The 21,907-nt window shown below is 35.3% G+C and overlaps 1 protein-coding gene across 8 annotated transcripts in view; it reads left to right on the top strand.

Annotated features, from left to right (window-relative positions):
* ctnnd2a (catenin (cadherin-associated protein), delta 2a) overlaps positions 1–21,907 on the top strand; it is a 579,694-nt gene that overhangs the window by 161,904 nt on the left and 395,883 nt on the right. For all 8 annotated transcript variants that reach the window (XM_073940674.1, XM_068217203.2, XM_073940678.1 and 5 more), the window contains one exon: positions 5,867–5,982. In XM_073940674.1, the coding sequence (XP_073796775.1) occupies positions 5,867–5,982 (116 nt within the window). The remainder of the gene's footprint in view (positions 1–5,866; positions 5,983–21,907) is intronic.

Genomic DNA, 21,907 nt, shown 5'->3' with positions numbered 1-21,907 from the left:
ATAAATAAATAAATAATATAAAGTTGCATGGGCACTCTATGTTGCTAGTACGGCTCTTTACATGTCTGCCTGCACAGTCAACCAGGTCCAAGTTAAATCCCTATTTAATGTATTACTTCAGGTCCTGGAAATTATGTTATAACCGAGCCAATCTATGCTAACTGGCCATGATTATATTCATTCAGTGTTTTTGTTGATGATAATGCCGGTTGCATTGAGTTGCTTTCAAACTGAATATGAAATTTCAACCAATAGAAACTTGGAAAACATTGAGTAAAGACCAATCATGCACTGTTTTATTCTGATTTAATTACTGATCTTGCATTAACTGTTCACTATGCAGGAAAAAAAGTGTCATTTGTTTGTGGCAGGTAACTGAGTTGACCAATTCTCTTTCATTGCTTTCTTCATCTCATCATTTTTTTTCTCTCTCTTTATCGGGGCCGGGTCGTGGGGGAAGCAGTCTTTGTAGAGAACCTCCAGTTCCTCTAGGAGGAAATCCTGGTCATTCCCAGGCCAGCCGAGATACATAGTCCCTCCAGCGTATCTTGGATCTTCCCCGAAGCCTCTTCCATGCCTGGAAAACCTCACTAGGTTGGCATCTAGGAGGCTTCTGAAATAGAGAGCCAAGCCACCTCAGTTGACTTCTCTCGATGTGAAGGAGCACCAGCTCTACTCTGTGCTCCTCCGGGGTGACAGAGCTCCTCATTCTATCTATAAGGGTGCGCCCTGCCACCCTATGAAGGAAACTAATTTTGGCCGCTTGCATCCAAGATCTTTTTCTTTTGGTCATGACCCAAAGCTCATGACCATAGGTGAGAGAAGGAACGTAGATTGACTGGTAAATCGAGAGGTTTGCCTTTCGGCTGAGCTCCTTCTTTACCACAACGAACCAATACATAGACCACATTACTGCTGCTGTTTCACCAATCCGCCTGTCAATCTCACATTCCATCCTTCCCCCATTCGTGAACAAAACCCCAAGATGCTTGAACTCCTCCACCTGGGTTAAGGACCTTCCTCCAACCTGGAGATGGCTTATGCTTTCTTATGTATTTTTTTTTTTTTTTTACTTTACTTGTTATCCAAAATCTTGCAAAGGCATTTTACATTTGGTAATAAATTATTTATCTCATCCTAATAGCAAAATACTGTGATATCCTGAACATGTCTAAATGATTTTGTGTCTTCTAGACAGTTTTGGGTCCAGCTTTGAAATAATACACGGGTCCAGGTGGGTTCTCTGTGGCACAGCCAACCACCAGGGGGCTCATCTAAATATTTTAGCTTCAATTTTCAGTGCAGCACACTTGGAATGGGAGGAAAACTTCTGTTTCAGTGTTTCTTTCTTTAACAATACTTTGCATTTACTCAATTTACTCAATTATTTAATGAAATGGTATAATGAAAATAATGAGAGGGAAATCAAAAGTTCTGCCAATGGTTTGTATTTTCTCACACACACAAAAACCCATAACAGCCCATTTGAATCGATTTACACAAATGAACAAACTTGTTTTTTTTTTTTAATGAGACAGAAAACATACACATATTTCTTGGTGTTCTCACACAGACTTCTAATTAGATGAGGAGGGAATACAAAACCAATATTTAAAAAATGTAGTTAAAAAGACTATAAAATTACATTTAATTTTGGAGAATTGTAAATATTTCTATATCAAATATTTTGTCATTATTATAAATTCTGTGCTGAAAAGATCTATACAGAACACCACCACCCAGCAGCATCTTTCTTTTCTTTTAATCAATGATGATGTATCCTCTAGTTCACAGGATGCATCTTCTTCAAACGTGCCAATCCTCACTGCACATATGTGAGAAAAAGCAAATCTTATGGGAGAAGTGTGAAGGCTGTGAGAGGAAAAAAAAAAGAGTTTAATTTGTGGTCTCTTGGTTTGTCTGGTGGCCGAAAGCCGGTTGGTTGTGATTAAGTGCAGATGAAGAGAGGTGTTTTGGGATTGAAAATGGATAAGGAGTTGTTTTGGTGTCTGGGAAAATGTGCTGGTGGAACACACCATCATCTAATTCAGTCCACAAATGGCTTTCAGAGCTGGATCAATAAACCCTGCTATTGTACGACCCCCGTATGCATGTGGTTACGGATCAGACCCCCATCGATTCTCCTGCCCAGCTGTAATTAAAACAGGTACCGGTGACAAGAAACCCCTGCTGAGGAGAATCTGATTGCTTTCTGAGTTGCTTTTTTTATCATTTGCTTCCTGGACCGGTTCTCAGCTCTAATAGGCAGCCGGGAATAAAACACTTTGGGGCCCTCCACACCTTTTTCGTCCTCTCATTTGAAGAATTGGGAGTCCTTTGAAGGCTTATCGTTGGAAGAAATACCTGGCTTCAGGCTCTAAACTTGGCTGCCTGGAGGGGGCAGCTTGGGGCTTGCCGTCTAAGTGATTATATGTGCCGTCCAGTTGTGGAATGGGTCTTTGTTGGTGCTGATGGTGCACTTTTTGTCCCAGCTGGGGTGTTAGTGGTGATTATCATCTCTCAGGGCCGGCCGGAGGTCTGCCTGTTTGATTTATAGCTGGCGCTTCACAGTTTCACAAGTTTCTCAATGGAACTAGAGTTTAATCTAATCAAAATAATATGCTTTTAGCTCAATTTAATTACAGGAAAGCGCAGGATGTGCCCACTGTAGGCTTTTAAAATATTATATTGAGCGTAATTAGTGGTTCTTGCAAAGGCAGATTTGGCTTATAAGGTTTGGGATTTGTACAAACCCCAAACACTTAATATTAGTGTATGTTAACTCTTGACTTTTCTCTTAAACATAATCATCTTTTTTTTCCTAATTGGATTTAATTCCACCTTCAAGCCCCAAAGAATACCATAGGTGCAAAATGACAGTGGTCACATCTAGGACATTTTGACCTAATTTTACTGCTGTTAACAAAAATGAAAATACATTTTGTCATCCTTACTCATTTTATGTCTTCAATGCTTCATTCCTTCGAAGCATACTCCATCCAATATCATACCTGACCATGTGCTTGATTTAGTACCCATGTATTCTATGTTTAAATGGTAAGAAATCTATTTTCATTTATTTATTATGTAAATGTATGAGTATTTATTATGTGTATTTATGTGTATGTATTGTGTAATTAATATTTATTTTTAATGCAATCATTTATTCATATCACTTGATAGTGATTTTGTGAATGAGCATTCAATCTTAATGTTTTTTAATACCTCATCATTGTTATTGACTAATAATGTTGTTGGCTTTCAAGGTAACATACTGTAGTTTCAATACAACTTTAAGTTCAATTCATGCCTGATAGGCACAAATAAACAAGGACAATCACTAGAAAACACGACTTTAACAGACAGAATACATCTGTAGACTCTGGATTCTGTTGTTGTCTTACCTAATTTCTGGAACTGCTCTTCCCTGGACTCGAACCCGGACATCGCTGTCGGCTCCCCTCCAGGTCTCTGCTCCACCGACGTTCATGACGAGCTAGCCAGATAAACTGGTTGCGGTGGGAGGTGAGCTGTCAGCCAGCGAGCGCGAAGAGGAGTGGCGTCACACCGCCGTGTAGTGTTCGCTTGACAAAATAAAATGCAGCCATACATACCTCTGGCCATGTAAATTGAGGCCTCCAGAAACGTCCCCGGGGCTACGTTTTCAGAATGAACTTGGGTTGAAAAAGAAAGTAAAATCGGTGCCCTTAAATGTTCCCATTAATGCTCCCATTTTACTTGTTACAGTTCAATGATCACATGCCATCCAATGGTCTGTCTATAATTTTGTGTTAAAATACAGTATAGTTCATCCTCATTTTGATACACTATACAGTTTTGGGTTTTGAGTTTTGTTTTTACAAAAGATTTAAGTGCAGTTTATTATTCGTCAGTTTATAATTCATTATGCTATATGTGCTAACAGATGCAGGCAAATAAAAATTCTGGGCATAATGCTGTTTAGCTTTCATCAAAATGTTGACCACTGCCACCATGCTAATACTGTTGCATAATGTGGTGATGATTAATGATTAATTTATGTAAATGGATTTACTGCATTTCCATAATTTGACTTAAATATTAATATTCGGCATTTTAATTCAGTTTGTGCTTACTTCAACTCTAAAAATAAGATATTCCAAAATCTCTGTTTACATGGTAGTGTAAATCCTAATATTAAATATATAAAGTATGTTATTTCTAGATAACAATGACTGAATCTAACACAGACTGATCCTGGTAGTTCAAATCATCTTTAAATGGGTTTATTTCAGCCCAGACTCACAATGAAATGTAACTTATTGAAGTATTGTGAGAAAAGTGGCCAATTCATGCATTCCATTTACTTCATATGAAAACTGTACGATTTTTAAAAGGAGATGTGCCCGACAATTTACACAGTATAACATTATTCACACGTTTTACTTAACAACTGTTCAACTCAATAGAATGGGTTTGGCAAATAATACCGGTTGTTGGGAATGTCAAAAAGACAAAGGCACATTTATTTGAGTGACATGTAAGCTGTGGTCAGAATAAAAAAGTGTTTCAGTGTGTTTTTTGGACTTTATATCTGCTACATTTTTTTTTCTCCAAAACTTACTAACCAAGCAAAAAAAAAAAAAAATAAATAAATAAAATAAAATAAAATAAAAAAATCTAAAAAAATGCAAGCATGTACATCAATATTTCTTACAGATTATTCTAGCAAAGTTTGTGCTGAATACAAAGTAAATACATGTTGGGCATTATTATGTAATAAGTAGCTGAAATAAGCACAAATGTCAGGACATGTCAAACCATTTTAGGGGCCCCAAAATCACCTCAGACCCCAGAGGGTTAAAACACTGGAAAACTCCCCAAATTTAAATGAAGTTAAAGGAACGGGTCAATATAATGACAAAAACAGCTTCGTATGACCATTTACTGTACAAATTACATAATAAGGACACAGCAGAGGTCCCTGTCTGTATTTCATTGTGGGAAGTCAAATGTGATGATGTCTTGTAACACAATTTAAAATTACTCACCAGGTTTACTTTTTAATATTTTGTCCATATTAACCACTGTATACATCCTAGATTTACATTTAGTAGGCCAGTGATCAGTTGTAATATGTGTTTGTATTATTTTGTCATGTACCAGAGGAAAACAATAAAACACTTGAATTAAAAAAGGAGGCGTGCCCTCAAACCCCAACCCCTGAGTAAATCATACTAAAATTTACAAATGAGACAACAAATAATGTGAATAATATGAGTTAGCCACTAATTCAAAAAGGTACGAATTGTCATGAGATTGTGTCGGTTTATTCATATTCATATTTATAAACACAACTGTCATGCTGCTCTTTTTGATTGTTTTGTGACTGAATAATATATGGGTCAGTGTGGACCGCTTTCAGCCATTTTTTTCTTTCTGCAAGCTGTACATTTATTAAAGGGCTATTACTTATTATTGCTCGCATCAGTGTTTTTTCCCTAATTGTTTACTTTTGTGGCAAATAGCCATGTAATAAGCAGTGTAATATAAATGTAGGTGGTTGCTTTTGCAAATTTAAGCTCTAGATATACATTATCTTCATTGTGTTACGAATATTGGGTAACACTGTACTTGAAGCAGGTGTTCATAAGAATGTCATTAAACTTTTATAATCATATACCACATGATGAATATGAATAAGATTTTATGCATGCTTATTGCAACTATTATAGTGTCATTCACTCAATTATGTCAAACCAAAGATGACATTGTTTGGGATGTCTTTGTTATGACAACTTAACATCTACAGATGTTTTCTTGTCTGATTAATGATGCTCAATGTGAGTTTGTGAACTGACCATTGCCTGTTTCCTCTTTTTCTCAGGAAATCCAGTTTGAAAGATTAACTCGGGAGCTGGAGGCAGAGCGTCAGATAGTGGCGACTCAGTTGGAGCGATGCAAACTGGGGTCTGAGGCAGGTGGCAGTATGAGCAGCATCAGGTAATGCCAATATATTGTGTGGGATGTGTGCACAGGCTATCTAATGCTTCAACAAGTCTCTATAATGAGAACATGATGTCTGAAGGAGGGAAATGTGTGCTTATGAAAACGTAGGCGGTGTTTTTGGCATTTATATAGAGGGGTCAGAGAGAGGTTTAAGGCGAGACAGTGCAGCCAAAAAATAATAAATCTTGCAACTGTCCATTTATTTATTTATTTATTTATTTATTTTGCTTTACCTGTAAATAGTGTTTTTTCTTTAGTCTTCTGTAAAAGAAAATATTGTCATCTTTTTTGCCCTTTTCACATGTGTCTTGCCTTAGCATGTCATTCTGACTTTTTACATGTAGAACCTTGAGTTTATATTTGAAAAAAGTGTGTGTGGATCCCCATGTTGATGGATCTAAATGCTTTATTTGTCTTGTGTACATGTGACTTTTTTTTTCGCATGAGGCATCTGGGTTAAACTAGTTTTCACAATCGTAGAACAGGTTTCTTTCATGCCTTGGAGAGGCTTATAGACATTAACTGCATGACAGAGCTCCATCTGAGCCCCAAACTCACTTCTGCATATACGTCACTTACAGAAGCTGAGCAAGAACATACAATAGACTTCTAATGTTTTTATTCTGAAGCTTAAATAATAGCAAGTATGTATGTATTTTATATTATTATTATTATTTATAAGAGTATTACAGTTAAAATCAGAATTGCTTAACCCACCTTGAATTATTTTTCTTTTTTAAGAAATTCCCATATGATGTTTAACAGAGCAAAGATATTTTTACAGTATGTCTGATAATATTGGAGAAAGTTTTATTTGTTTTATTTTGGCTATTTGTTTGATAGTCTACAGAATGAACCATCATTTTACAATAACTTGCCTAATTACCCTATCCTGCCTAGTTAACCTAATCAACCTAGTTAAGCCTTTAAATGTCACTTTAGGCTGTATAGAAGTGTCTTAAAAATATCTAGTCAAATATTATTTACTGTCATCATGGCAAAGCTAAAATAAATCAGTTATTAGAAATGAGTTAATAAAACTGTTATGTTTAGAAATGTGTTAAAAAATCTGCTCTCCGTTAAACAGAAATTGAGGAAAAAAATAAACAGGGGAGCTAATAATTCAAACTTCAACTGTAAATGTGTGTGTGTGTGTGTGTGTGTGTGTGTGTGTGTGTGTGTGTGTGTCTAATCTTTACTTAAGCGAGTGTGCCATTAGCTTGCCCAGCATTCAATAGCAATTAACATCATTTAGCTTTTGTTAACATTCCTCACACTTGTTAATTATGCACAACTCTTGGCAGTTTGACCTTCCAGGAGTCTCTTGTTAACTCAGAGTTTCTTGGTTTCAGTAAAAGAGGAAGTAAAAGGGACCCTGAAGGTCTTTTCCTCTTTTATATTGACTCTCAGCAGCAGTGACTCTCAGATGGCGGACAGCTTCAAATAACATCTTCAGCTTCCAAAATGCACTGTATGAATATGTTTGACTGTTAAAGATAATGTATCATGAACATCTATGTTGAAGTGTTTTTTTAAAAAAAAGCAAATCAGATTTAACCTTGAGGGCTCTAGTTTAATGATCTAGGCGCAAAGTCTAAAGGGCATGATGCGAAAGCATTAAGGGCTTGTCCGAATCCACTTTTGCTATTTTAAGGATGGAAAAGTACGCTCTGCACTCTGGTAAATGGTCTAACAGGGTTGTTCTTATTCTCTTAATGAGTTAAGGGTGTGTTTTGAGCATAACGTGCATTAAACCAAATCAGAGTCTCATCTCCCATTCCCTTTAATGCCAGGAGCTTCAGCGTCAATGCTTGACAGAGGGTGTGTCTGAAGTTGGAGCTGACGTGATTGTCACAGCAGCATCAGTCAATAGAATTAGTCAGAATTTGGCTACTGTCTGAGCTGGTTTATTTGCATACAGCGATCTGATTGGCTGATGCTTTTGTTGGCGCTTGAAAAGTTGAGAAAGTCTCAACTTCTGCAGCAAGCAACACTGCTGTAGCAGTGCCTACAGATCCACGATTCAATTCAGTGAAGACATTCTTTGCAATGCAAATTCATTTAGATTCACTAGTAGATTATATCTACTAAATTGCAGAAAATATTACTTTACGAGCTGTATTGTAAATAAATCACAATAAAACAATAAAATCACAATAAAACACATTTTAATTGAAGTTAATAATACAAATTACATTAATATGAAACTCTATAACTATACACAGTCCAGTCAAATCTCATGACTCACTTGACTGTACATATGCACATTTACATAAGTTAATAAATAGACTCAATGGGCTAAAAAAAATCTCCCAAAATCTAAGGATTACTGTGTCCACAGATTTTGTGTGGGCCTACTAATAAGGTGATGTTCATATAAGTTCTACACTTGTTTTGTTGTTTCTGGAGTGTCAGAACAGCATGCAAGGCTCTACCTGATTTTGGCAAACAGCATTTAATTTGTATCTAAATTGATATACACAAATAGCATATTTTTGTTCACACCCAAATGCTGACAAATTTGACAAGCTATAATTGTAACAGTGATAGTGACGCTAGCAATGTAGTGAGGATCCATATGCAGGTCTTTATTGAGATAGAGATGGTCAGGCAAGCAATAGTCAAAACAGTAATGATGTGACGTTGTGTGCCGATGGTTCAAAGCATGAATCAAAAAAATAAAACTTCTCGCATTGAAGCAGCGTACCAGAGCTTGATTCATTTTGCCATCATCACGTGATCAGTGACGTCCACCTATACCTACGTGACTGCTTTTGATTGAAAGGTTTAAACACCCTCATGGGTTAGTAAAGTGTATAGCGAGAGATAAGGCGTTGATTACATACATTTCCACTGTTTTAAAGCACTGCACCGGTCCCACAAACCAGTAATTAAACTAAAATACAATAATAATTTTTTGTACAAAGATTTTGAATCATACTAAAGTGTATTAGCCAACCCAAGCTCATTCTGGAAACATAGCCCCGGGATCGTTTCTGGAGACCGCGATTTACGTGGCAGGAGGTACGTACGGCAATGTTTAGTTTTTCTCGAGTGAACGCTGCAGGGCGGCGTGGCTGCTACCAGTTTGTCCGCTTAGCTCAGGTCCGGAGGAGGATGAGCCGACCGCAGGGATGACCGGGATTGGGTCCGGGGAAGAGCGGTTCCAGAAATCAGTAAGATGAAAAACAGAATCCGAAAAATAAGGGCGGGATCCGAAAACGCGGTCGAAATCAAAGACGAGGGCTTTTGCTTTTTACATTTTTTTTCTGGATGGCTTTTTCAAACCGTTGCTTGGGTTTAGGGAAGGAGGAGGAGGAGGAGGAAGAGGAGGGCGGCCAGCCAGTCGGACAGACGGTTGCTCCACAGCGGCCTCTCGCGGATCCGTGAAAACAAAAACTGCTCGAATACGTACCTCCCGGGAAGTATTTCGCGGTCCGCGGGGCTACGTTTCCACAATGAGCCTGGGTTGGTATTAGCGTATTTTTTACAACTAAAGAAAACTACTGCATATCCCAGAGATGGGTTGCGGCTGGAAGGGCATTCGCTGCGTAAAAACTTGCTGGATAAGTTGGCGGTTCATTCCGCTGTGGCGACCCCGGATTAATAAAGGGACTAAGCCGACAAGAAAATGAATGAATGAATGAAAACCACTGCATATCCTAGTAAAGTGTTTAACGGAGGCCAGCTGGCGAGTGCAAGCCGAAAGCATCACTCACATAGCCTCCTCCTTATAGCATTCGCCCCCCATGCAGGAATTGCTGGTTCGATCCCCACTTGGAACGAGTGGGTGGGTGAAGGACTAGATGGAATATGATAACTGTAAATAGTTTTGAATTTTAAATACTTTGGATTTTACTCATCATCAGTGGTGTAATGTAACATACCTTATGTGTAAAAACTACAGTGATTGAGTAATTTGTTTATATTACTGTTGTTGTATTACTACATGGATGAGTTGGTCAGTTGTGAACATTTGACATTATTGCACACATTGCTTTCCCACACTTTAACCAGAAAAGGGTCCTCATAAAGCTCTGATTTTGAAGCCTCAAGTAACAAACCTTTTTCCGATACAATTGAGTCGAGCGCTTCAATGGTTCAGCTTAATTTCACCATCATTACAAAACAGGAACAAACAGATGTATATGGACAATCCAGAGTTGTAATCGTAATAGCAGACAAGTGGTCTAAAGACAGGCAGCAAACAGAGATAATCAAATAAAGCAAGGCAAGGTCAAACACGGAAACCAGAGCAAGGGGAAACCGCGTCAGCTTACAGCTTACAAGACCCAGCAACATAGTGTTTGTTTGTGCTGCTAATGTAGTCCAGTAATCAGTCCAAAAGCAGCATCAGCTGTGACGGTCTAATCAGTGGAGACTTGAAGCAGGTGTGTGTGTGTTGCATGACTGAATATGTAGTCCATAAAATGGCTGTTTTGTAGTTTGTGTGAATGTGAGTGTTTCCCAGCGATCTCTGGAAAAAAGGGCATAATATGTCCCCTTTAGTGTTCATTCTGGTAGGACTGTGTGTGCATGTGATTGTGCAAACCCATAGCAAGCTGCCTTCACTTTTACCACACATTTTCACTCCCTATTCGCATATGTCTATTATGAAAGAAATCAGTCTTTAACAGGACCGATGAAAGAAATGAAGTCCTGCTGCGCACAGAGTCTCAAAGTTACCAGCAAGAGCTTGTGCGGGAATGAAGCTATAATGTTTTACTGCTACATAATATTGATTTAGTCTTTTAATTTCCCAATTTAACTATTCCACAATAGCACACTTTTGTTCAGTAGATGACTGGGGAGAAAAACACTTATTGAGACATGTTTGTGCATAGTGTTTTTCAGTTTGTGGTTTAGGTTAACATTATAATATATATATATATATATATATATATATATATATATATATATATATATATATATATATATATATATATATATATATATATATATATATATATATATATATATATATATATATAAAATTTGTAATCAGTAACACTCACTTTGAAGCTGCGAGTCCTTTTGGGACGTTACATTGGACAGTTTTTTTTTTTTTCAATCAATTCCTCTTTCATTTGTTATTATAATACTCAGTAATTTTAGTTAATTATATTATTTCATATCCCAAACAATGTTTATCATCTCAAGAATAGATTTATTATAGTTAATATAATATTATTAAACATTTTAAATATAATATAATATAATATAATATAATATAATATAATATAATATAATATAATATAATATAATATAATATAATATAATATAATATAATATAATGTAATATAATATAATATAATATAATATAATATAATATAATATAATATAATATTTTTATAATAGCACAAACACACATTTATGCACATAATTTAAGTGTATTATTTATAATATTTTGTCACAATACAAACAGCAATATTATATATTTTACTATATTAATTTATTTTGATATTATAAAAAAACATTATTTAATATAAATTTAGAATTAATATAAACAACTGTAATAATAAAATTGTTGCAATATGAACACATTAAGAAACAAAAGGCCTGACTGTTTTGTCTTAGTTGTGTGTTTGGTGTGTGTTTTACCATCTGTTGCATATTGTTGGCTTTGATACATGAGCCAGTGTCTGCTAGCAATGACTTATCAGCCTGACAGTGTGAAGCATGAACAGACTGGAGATGCTCTTACAGTAGACCGGCCTTCATTGTCAAATGAGTCTCCTGGGGATTCTGGGTAGAGTTGATAAAGAGACACTCGGCTCACTGGGCCTCACAGTGGGGAAGAGGCAGACTTGCATAGATGCCACAAAACCACAAAATATGGCAAGCCGATTTAATTTTGAATGTACGTTTGACATGACTGTTTTCAACTGAAGTCATTTTTACATTTTTTATGTGTTTGACCTTTTACTCACACAACAGTTTTTTGTTTTGTTTTTTTTGTCTTCTTACAAATTGCTATTGCCTATTAGCATGACTTTTGGGGAATAGCCGTTATTAGACATTTTGAGAAGATCATCTGTCTGCAAATCTTTTCCAAACATTGCAAAAAAAAAAAAAAATGCTGTTGACTAGAATTTACATTTTAAAGGTCACCTGTTTTATACCTCCTCTTTCAACATTTAATGTAAGTCTTTTGTGTCTTCAGAATGTGTCTGTAAAGTTTCAACTCAAAATACCCATCACACTATTTATTGTACCTTTTTAAATCTGGAAAATTTGAGCTGTTAAGACATTGTAGCTGTTTTTGTCACGTGCGTGTCAGAGCCAGAGATCTGTCTGTATTGCTCTGATGCATGTACCCCTCACGTAGATAAACTGCACAGGGGCAGACAAAAATGAATCAGATCTCCCTTAAAGTAAGATCTTTCCTAACTGTTATTTGATATATTTGAGTTAATTCAAGCCTTTCTGCAATGATGAGTTGCTATAAAGTTGTTATAAAGTTTGCGCTCATGAAAATAGTTAGTGTTATTTTAACTATGTAAAACAGTTTTTTTTTTTTATTCAAAACTCTGGAAGTGACGCGGTGGTGAAGTAGGTAGTGCTGTTGCCTCAAAGCAAGAAGGTCGCTGGTTCGAGCCTCGGCTGGGTCAGTTGGCATTTCTGTGTTGAGTTTGCATGTTTTCCACATGTTTCCAGTGATTGGTTGCGGCTGGAAGGGCATCCGCTGCGTAAAACATATGCTGGATAAGTTGGCGGTTCATTCCTCTGTGGCAACCCCAGATTAATAAAGGGACTAAGTCGAAAAGAAAATGAATGAATGAATGAATGAATGAAAATTCCTTGAAATGATAATGATTATAGGACTAATTGGCTAGCCATATTGAAACGGTATCATCTATTGCAAAATTGTACTAAAATTGTAATAACATTTTACTGTAATTAAAGGTACAAATAATTTGATTTATTAAGTAAGCTTTGTTTACTTGGGAATTTCAATTTCTGAAATCAATAATTATGTTGTTAACTGTTAAAATGTAATTGTTAACTATAAGTTAAATTCATGTCCTGTGAATGATTAAAAGTCCATATAATTTAATGTTTCTAGATTTTTTTTTTCTATATGAAAATCAAAATTGATTGTATTTATAATAAAATAAAATGAAATTCATTTATTTCAGTAACTTGATGTCTGTGAATTATCATGTGGCTGTTAATAACAAGAATCATATTAGGAAATGGAAGTAATGTGAAATTGGCTTGTCATACTGAAAAGCCATTACATAAAAATCCCCAAATTTTACTAGTGAAAATGACATTAGAGATATCAAGAATGTATTATTTCAAAAACTATTGTTTTTTATGTGGTGAAAGTTTGTATTTTAGGAATGATTAAAAGCCAAAACAGCTTGCCATACTTAAAAGGTATTACTGTACAAGTTGTGTGCAGTTTTCTTTTAGTGCACTGAATTTAACTCTGCTATTTTCTTAAAGCGTGAAATAAGCTGAAATGTGCCGCATCAATTTTTAAAAATGCATAAAAATGCAAATAAGACACTTTCTGAAATCCAACTCGACTGTAAACATGACCCACATGTCATGTCTAATTGGAAAACTCATAGCCGAAAACCAATTTAAACTGGTGCACATTTAATTTTTCCCTTTTGCTTGTATTTCTCGAGTGTGTTTTCAGTGGCAGCGCAGTGAGAGTTGAGTAAACAGAGTGTGATTCATGTGTGTTAATGTGTTACTGCTGTAAATCCAGTCACTCTCTGGCACTGGATCAGTCTGGTTCACGGCTGTCTGGAACACGTCCTGCCCAATAACATGATTACACACACACACACAAATACACGCACACACACTTTTACAGCTGTTTTCATGGAAACTTCCCATATACTTAATGATTTGTATACTGTACAGACTGTATAATCTGTCCTATTTCCCCAATCTCATCCCTAAACCCAAAATACCTGATTCTGTGTCATTTATGAGTCGTTTTCATCATTGTTTCACAAAAAGGTCACAATTTAGTAGTATTGCTGTGCATACTAGTATCCATCATGAAAATAACATTACACTTTATTTCCTCTTATATTTTGAAATGACTTTGGAATTACAAGCATATCTGTGGCCAAAGCTCAAATCTTTCAGATTATTTTCTCTTTATATTCCCTATAATTAAGTAATATTCAATATACAATACTGTAATTTCAGTAAGTTGCCTTTTAAAACTCAACGGATGAACTGTGAGGAGAATAATGACACTTCATTGATTGTTTACAGTTTAACAGGCATTACACATCATTTACACAGAGCATTGTGGAGCGCAGGAAAATGATTTATATATTTTAAAGAGGCTCATAGGTAATTTTTACAAAACGTTCAGCGTTTGTCGATCACGACTCTCTCATCTCTCTCAGGCGGGATGGTAAAATAATCTGCCTGAATAACCTTTTAGTCTTTTTTCTGTCAGGAGACGTGGCTCGCGGTTGACAGTCAATCGTGTGTGGAAATAACTGTGCGGAAAGATAGCAGACATCAGGAACTGAGAGAGACCTGCTTGTCTCAATCAACTGCTGTCTCCCATCAGCTCTTCATTCAGGCAGTTTAGACAGTGCCTGTCTTCCTGGACAGCGTTTTTGGACATCAGGACATTTATATAGTGGGTACTGTCATTGAAAGCTGCATTTTTTGGCCATTATACAGTAGGAGCCTTCCTCCATGGCCACTGTGAAGACCCAAAATATTCAGAACTTTGGATATAATGACTAAAGTTTTGTTTGCTTGTTTGTTTTGTACAGGAAGTAGGTGTTATATAAAAATGGGAATACAGATTAAAAATAATCCTAATTATTAGAAGTAACATTGTTCATTTGAATTCATTTGATTAATTCCAGCAGAAACTGTTTTGCAGGTTAATATAATTTTGCAAAACAAACAACACAAAATGAGAATAGTACACATTAATACGGTAGAAATTATGTCATGACTTATTTATTCATTATAAAGGATTTATTAATAAATTATAGTCAAATTTTAGTTCATGATATGTTAAGCTAATTGAGATAGATTTTTTAAACAGAAGTAGGAAGAATTTTGTTTCTTGATTTATAATATTTTGATGCATCCTTTTTTTGGATTTTGGATTTTGTTGAACATCATTAGGCTTGGGTATTGTTTTGGCTTTTTTCGATGTCAGTGTTAAAGCAATACTTTTAAAATGGTATCGGTGCCAAAACATTGCCTGAACCAATGATTTTGAGCCACAAATTTGTGGTGGATGACTCTAGAATAACTTTTCATTTGACAAAAAATGGGTCGTCACTGAGTACATTTACATGGACACCAATACTTTGATTTTAATATGCTTAAGAGTTTACTATGTAAACATTGATTTTTGATTACCTTAATCTGAATTAAGTCATAATCGGTCTAAACAGAAATCAGATTAAGACATGTGGAGTATGCCTATTTTAGTTCAAGTTTAAGTTGAGCACAAACATGTAAACATCCTAATCAAACTATTACCGACCATGATGAAACACCTTCACATGATGAAGAGTCCTTATAAATCTCCTGTGTGTGTGTCTTGCACTTGAATAACAGCTACAATGTCAAAACAGCTCGAATTTCCCTGATTTAAAATGGTAAGATAAACAATGTGATGGGTATTTTGAGCTGAAACTGAAGACACAAAAGAAACAACATAAAACAAACATGTCAAAAATCACTGCAATTGCAAATCGATTTGATGTCAAAACCTTGACCTCCATTTGACATCCACACATTAATATGCTTTTACATAAAAACACAAAAAGTATTATAATACAAGAAGATTTTTATTTATCTGAAAGCCTCAAGTACAAATGACAAATTTATACATGATTTTCTATCCCTACATTGAATGTAAACTACCTTGATGTCGAAAGAACACGTGTCAAAAACACAATGAAATGTAATTATAGGCAAGGCAAGTTTATTTATATAGCACATTTCATACACCATGGTAATTCAAAGTGCTTTACATAAAAATGAAATGAAAAAGCATAAGAAAATAAAAACAACAAAGAATAAAAATGACTAAAAGCAGATAAAATCTGATAAAATTGTGTTAAACAGGTTTTAAAAGATTAAAAAAAGAAAAAGACATAACAGTGTGATCTGCCGGACAAAGCACAGTGCTCATTCAGTAAAGGCACAGCCAAACAGATCTGTTTTCAGTCTTGATGTGAATGTGCCTAATGTTGGACCTTATCTGATTATTTTCTGGAAGCTGATTCCAGCAGAGGGTGGTGTAGTAACTGAAAGCGGATTCACCCTGCTTTGACTTAACCCTTGGAATTTCTCATTTATTTGATCCTAATGATCTGAGTGATCTGTTTGGTTTGTATTCAGTGAGCAAATCTGTAATGTATTGAGGTCCTAGGCCATTTAATATTTTTTTAGGCAAGTAATAATACTTTAAAATCTATTCTGAATGTAACTGGGAGCCAGTGTAAAGACCTGAGGACAAGTGTGATGTGCTCTGATTTCCTGGTTCTGGTCAGAATCCTGGCAGCAGCGTTCTAGATGAACTGAAACTGTTTTGACTCTCTTTTTGGGAAGACCAATGAGGAGTCCATTACAGTAATCCACTCTGCTGCTGATATAAGCATGAACAAGTTTCTCTAAGTTCTCACTGGAAACAAAGCATCTAATTATTGCAATGTTTTGAGATGATAGTATATGCTGATATATTTATTGCTTTGACATACTGAAACTCATCTGTCTCCAGAATCACACCAAGATTCTTGACCTTATTTTGTTTTCTTGACATTGTATTTTGTTTTTAAGTTCACCTTGGAGAACTTCGCTTTGTTCCCAAATGCAGTGACTTCAAGACCTATAGGACATGTTCATTCATTTATTCATTCATTCATTCATTTTCTTTTCTGGCTTAGTTTATTAATCAGGGGTCGCTACTGTGGAATGAATGACGCCAACTTAGCCAGCATATGTTTTATGCAGCGGATGCCCTTACAGCTGCAACCCATCACTAGGAAATATAGGACATGTTTCGATGCCAACTTTAGATATCAATTTGATATAATTTTGACAGCAAGGTTAGTCAATTGAAATCAAATCGATTTGCATTGTTGATGTGCTTTCCGATGTCATTTTGAAATAAAGGCGTGCTTTAGTATGTGTATAGCTATCAAAGTAGGCAACTTACTAATTTATGGTTTCCATTTGTACTGATCTAAAATGTATCTTCATTTTAAGTATGGGATTTATATTAGCTTATATATGTAATCTACAGTTGCGAGTATGTAGAAGATGTATGAGCATCCTCAGTATTAGTGTGAAGTGCTGCATGTGTGTGTCTTCCTGCAGCAGTTCTGTATCTCTCCAGCTCAGCTTCATCTCTTTCTCTTCCTCCATGTTTTTCTCTCAGTGCCTGGGGAACAGCAGGCAGTGTTTAGTGAAAGGTCATCTCTGAATAACATGTCTGACTCTGTGTTCTCTATGTGGCCGTTTTCCCCAAAGCTTTCAGCGCTGTGCATTTACATTTTTCACCCAAAATTCTTCTCACTCACTGCGTATTAAAGTCGGCTGCAGGCTCTCAGCTAAATTTAAATCTCTATGCTATAAGCTACACAGATCTGTTACAGCTAGTTTTCACCTCAGAGTGTTATAAAGTACAACTCGAAATTGTGAAGCAAGTTTAAAATAATAATTATGGCCTGTGCAAATATCCAAACCCATCGCAAGATAGTGTTCTGTTTATTTTTGTTGCACATTATTTTAAATAGTTGAGCTTGTTAAAGTAGGATGGACTCTGATGGGCTTTTTGTGTTTCATTCATTCATTACTTGATTAAACAAAGAGTTTTAGAAGTGATTGCAATGATATTGTTTCTCTGATCTGTTCAGAGGTGATACTTTTACATTTAGAATGCTTTTAAAAACCTTATATATGATCTGGTTCCACACAACTAGTCAAGTTTTAGTTTTACAAAACTGAAATACATGAAAGCTGAATAAACAATCTTCCCATTGATGTATGATTGGTTAGAATAAATAATATTTGAATATCTGCAATCTAAGGGTAGAGAAATAATCAAAAATTTTGAAAATGGCCTTTAATGTATAAGTTAAGTTCTCAGCAATTCCCATCACCAATCAAAATAATGAATAAAATCAAACTAATCAAAATGTTGACCCTTTTTTTCTTTGCTATTTCCAAAAATATACGCATGAAGAATAAAGATGGGTTTTGCTTTCCAAGGTTACAGTGCATATCATTTACAATTGCATTATGGGGTTGGCCATATTGCCTTGTGGTTAGCGGGCTGACATACAGTATCGGGCAGTAGCACTTCAGGGTGTGCCGAGTTTTAATCCAAGCTCAAGGACATTTCGTCACCTTAGAATTATAAGGTTCTGAATATCTTTGACATTTTTTTTTGTCAAAATTGAGTTATTGACATATTCTTGTTAGATGACAACTTACTTACATTATGGGATGTATTTTTTTTACGTTGTTTACATTTTAAGACTTTTTATTAAAAAAAAAAATCCTTACACACATACTGATTGCTATGGAATGTAAAAACTTTGAAGCTCAATGTCTCAAAATTATTCAGAACACAAATAGAACCTTGCAATTTCAAGGTGATGATTTCCTGTCCTTACCCCCTCTCTCTCTTTCACTTTGCTTCCTGTCTGAAAGGCTGCTCTGTCCACTTAATAAAAGCAAAAAGGCCAAAAAAAATCTTACATTTTTTTAAAGAATTGCATTATGGAAACTTTCATAACTTTTGTGAATGTGAAGTATATTTTGCCAGGTTTGGTCATGTAAATGGTACAGAATAATGAGGTAGCTGTAGTTTTTCCTTAAGTTAAGAGTTAAGCCACGAGCATCTAAGGACAATGATACTTTGACGTCCAATAAGGACGTCAAATGACATTGAGATTTGTTTGATTTTAGGTTATGTTGCAAAGTGACCAAAATCCACGAGGAGCCAACATCTTAAGCCATCATCATATTGACGTCAAATACTGGAATTTATTCATCAGGTATAGCAACCAAAATCCAACATCTGATAGACATCTTATTGGTAACGTCCACTCAATGTCAAGCTGTAACATCATTAGACGTTGCGTTGAAATGTAACCAAAATGCAATATCTTGCTGACGATGACATGAGTCTGACATGGGTTTCTGACATCCTGTGTCTGCTGGGTTAATACAGAGAGCTAAGAGACAGAGACGTTATGAGCTTCATAATGATAGTTCATCCTCGTTTTCTTTTTTTTTTCTTTTGTTAAACATGAACGTAGGTATAATAAAGAATGTTGAAAACCAGTAACCATAAACAATCAATAAAACATGTATAAGAATGGTTACCAGTTTTCAACATTAAAAAAATAATAAAAAAATCTTGTGGAAACTAAAACATTTTTATAACAAGTAAAGGGTGAGTAAGAGATAACAAAAGTTTTGGGTGAATTGTCTCTTTAACTGATTTAAAGATTTAATTTGTATTTAATTTTGTTTTATAAAGACACTATTATTATTCATAAATATAAAAATGGAGATCGATAGAAATGGAATAAATATATATGTACATATTTTTATATATACAATTTTTATATAAGTTTTATATATATATATATATATATATATATATATATATATATATATATATATATATATATATATAATTTATGTTTAAATATATTATATAATATACATTATATAAATACATATAAATATAATATCTTATGTTTTTCGTTATTTTCATTATCGGAACATTTATTTATTATGCTGAATTTTTGTAGCCTTTAGTAATGCATATACATTTGTAAATAAAGCTATTAAGGTGCGAGTCTGTACAGGGTGAGGTGCACAATGTCAAAGTATCTTCAAGTTTTTAACAACAGACTTTTTCTCATTAATTGAAAACAGTCATTATAAAAACCTACAGCTACATTTTTTGAAAACCCAGCAAATAATTGTGTCAGGTTCTGACATTATCCCTGTTCCACTCAATTATTAAATATATTTTCACAATTAAGAAAATGAAAGCATATATTTTAATACAGCCTTGTCCCATTTGTGATAGTTACAGGTACAGTAAACTGAGAAACAGTCAAAATTAGCTCCTTTTTTATTCCTTGGCAAACTCTCTGTATAAATCGGCAATAAAATGTTACTTTCTTAATGTGCAAAAATGGATTGACATGTTTTGGTTTTTGCCAACTCACAACAGAAGGATGTTAAGCTATATTATAGAAGCCGTGTTACATTTGCATGAATTAAGCTCTTTTTGTATAGATCCACTCTTTTGCTTCAGTGCATGTTTACCTCTTATTTTTTTGTTTGTTTGTATGTGTTTATGGGTTTCACCATTCAGCAACTTTCTCACCCAACATCTGCTGTCCCAATAAGCTGTGCGGTTTGTGTGTGTGTATGTCTGTGTGTGTGTGGGCTACTCCAGGTCTCCCTTTTCTAAATGTCTGCTGTAACCTACAGAGAGGACATTAAGTCAAAGCTCTTTCAGACTATTTCTGCCAGTTCCTTTCTTTTCTATGCTGTATTTTTAGAGTCGAGATTTGCGTAGCTCTCGGGCTGAAGGCAATGTGTTATTATTCAAATTGGATAATGGGTTGCCAGTCAACGCTCCGCTGCAATAATGTACCGTGGTGAATTGCTTCGCCTGAAAGCATGACTGTCCATTTTGCTTCTGTTGAAGTTCTGCGCGTGTCTTTTAAGCGGCAAAGGTTGTGCATAAAGCGTAAGCTGGTGGAAATCATTATCCTAAAGACCATGTGACTACAAACAGGAGAAAAGTCGAGCAGGAAGAAGGGTGGAGTTGTCGGATGATTTCCTCAAATGTTATTTTAGAGGAGGTCTTGTTTTTTTATGTTATTGCAGGGGTATAGAACTTTACTATTATACCAGGATTTATTTCTGAAAAAGATTGGAATTAAAGAGTTTTTTTTTTTTTAGCATTTTGATATTGTGTTTTTGTAGTATTGTTTATAATCTGTTCGGACTGAAGCAATGGATGCCATATCCAATGGAAATATGCGAACTAGAAGGACGTTTTGAAGGTTTTATTTTATAAAGCCATAATAAGCCTCTTAAAGCCTGTGCGCATAAGGGACTGGGGTGACTCTGAACAGAACCCGCTCTTATAGAATGGCATTATGAGAAAAATTACATCAACAAAGCCCTTACAAAATTACCAAGCCTAGATTTTTCAATTATCCATCAATACGCATTTGGAGACAAACAATGACAAGGTAGATTAGCTTTAGCAATTTGGCATTTTGATAATTAATATGTGTTTTATTAATAGTATATTTGAAACGTAGTGTAATAATGTATGGCCATACACTCAAAATGCTTCACAATCATCAGGGGTGGGGGGAATCTCTCAACACTACCACCAGTGTGCAGCATCCACTTGGTGCTAACCACACACCAGCTATTGGTGGAGTGGAGAGACACAGTGGCGTAGCGCAAAATGCGGAGGCCCCCCTGCAGGGATCGCTGACGGGGGCCCCTGATGAAGGGGGGGGGATACGTCATACGTCAATTTGCATATCACTGACGTCATCACGTTCTACCGTTTCTGTTTAACAGCCTATGGTTAATAAAGGGGTATTTATAATTGCACTATACTTTATATAAGCATGTTTATTTAACTAAATTTATTGCTGTTTGAATACAGTATATCATTATAGATGTGTAACGTTAGTGAATGTGCAGTAATCTCTCATATGAAATAAACTCAGACAAGTTCAGAAACTGTCACTAAAATATCTGTGATTGTGAACAAGAAAAGAATAAACGGTCCAAAGAAATTGTTAAAATAAAGTAGAAGTAGATCGGTTTGACTGTACAAGGGAAATACCTTCACACTGCCTGTTCTAAATCATTTGTCGTCGGTACGCAGAGGGGTGATCTG

This window comes from Danio rerio, chromosome 24, assembly GCF_049306965.1.
Source record: "Danio rerio strain Tuebingen ecotype United States chromosome 24, GRCz12tu, whole genome shotgun sequence".
NCBI lineage: Eukaryota > Metazoa > Chordata > Actinopteri > Cypriniformes > Danionidae > Danio > Danio rerio.
This window is presented reverse-complemented; position numbering and strand designations above follow the sequence as displayed.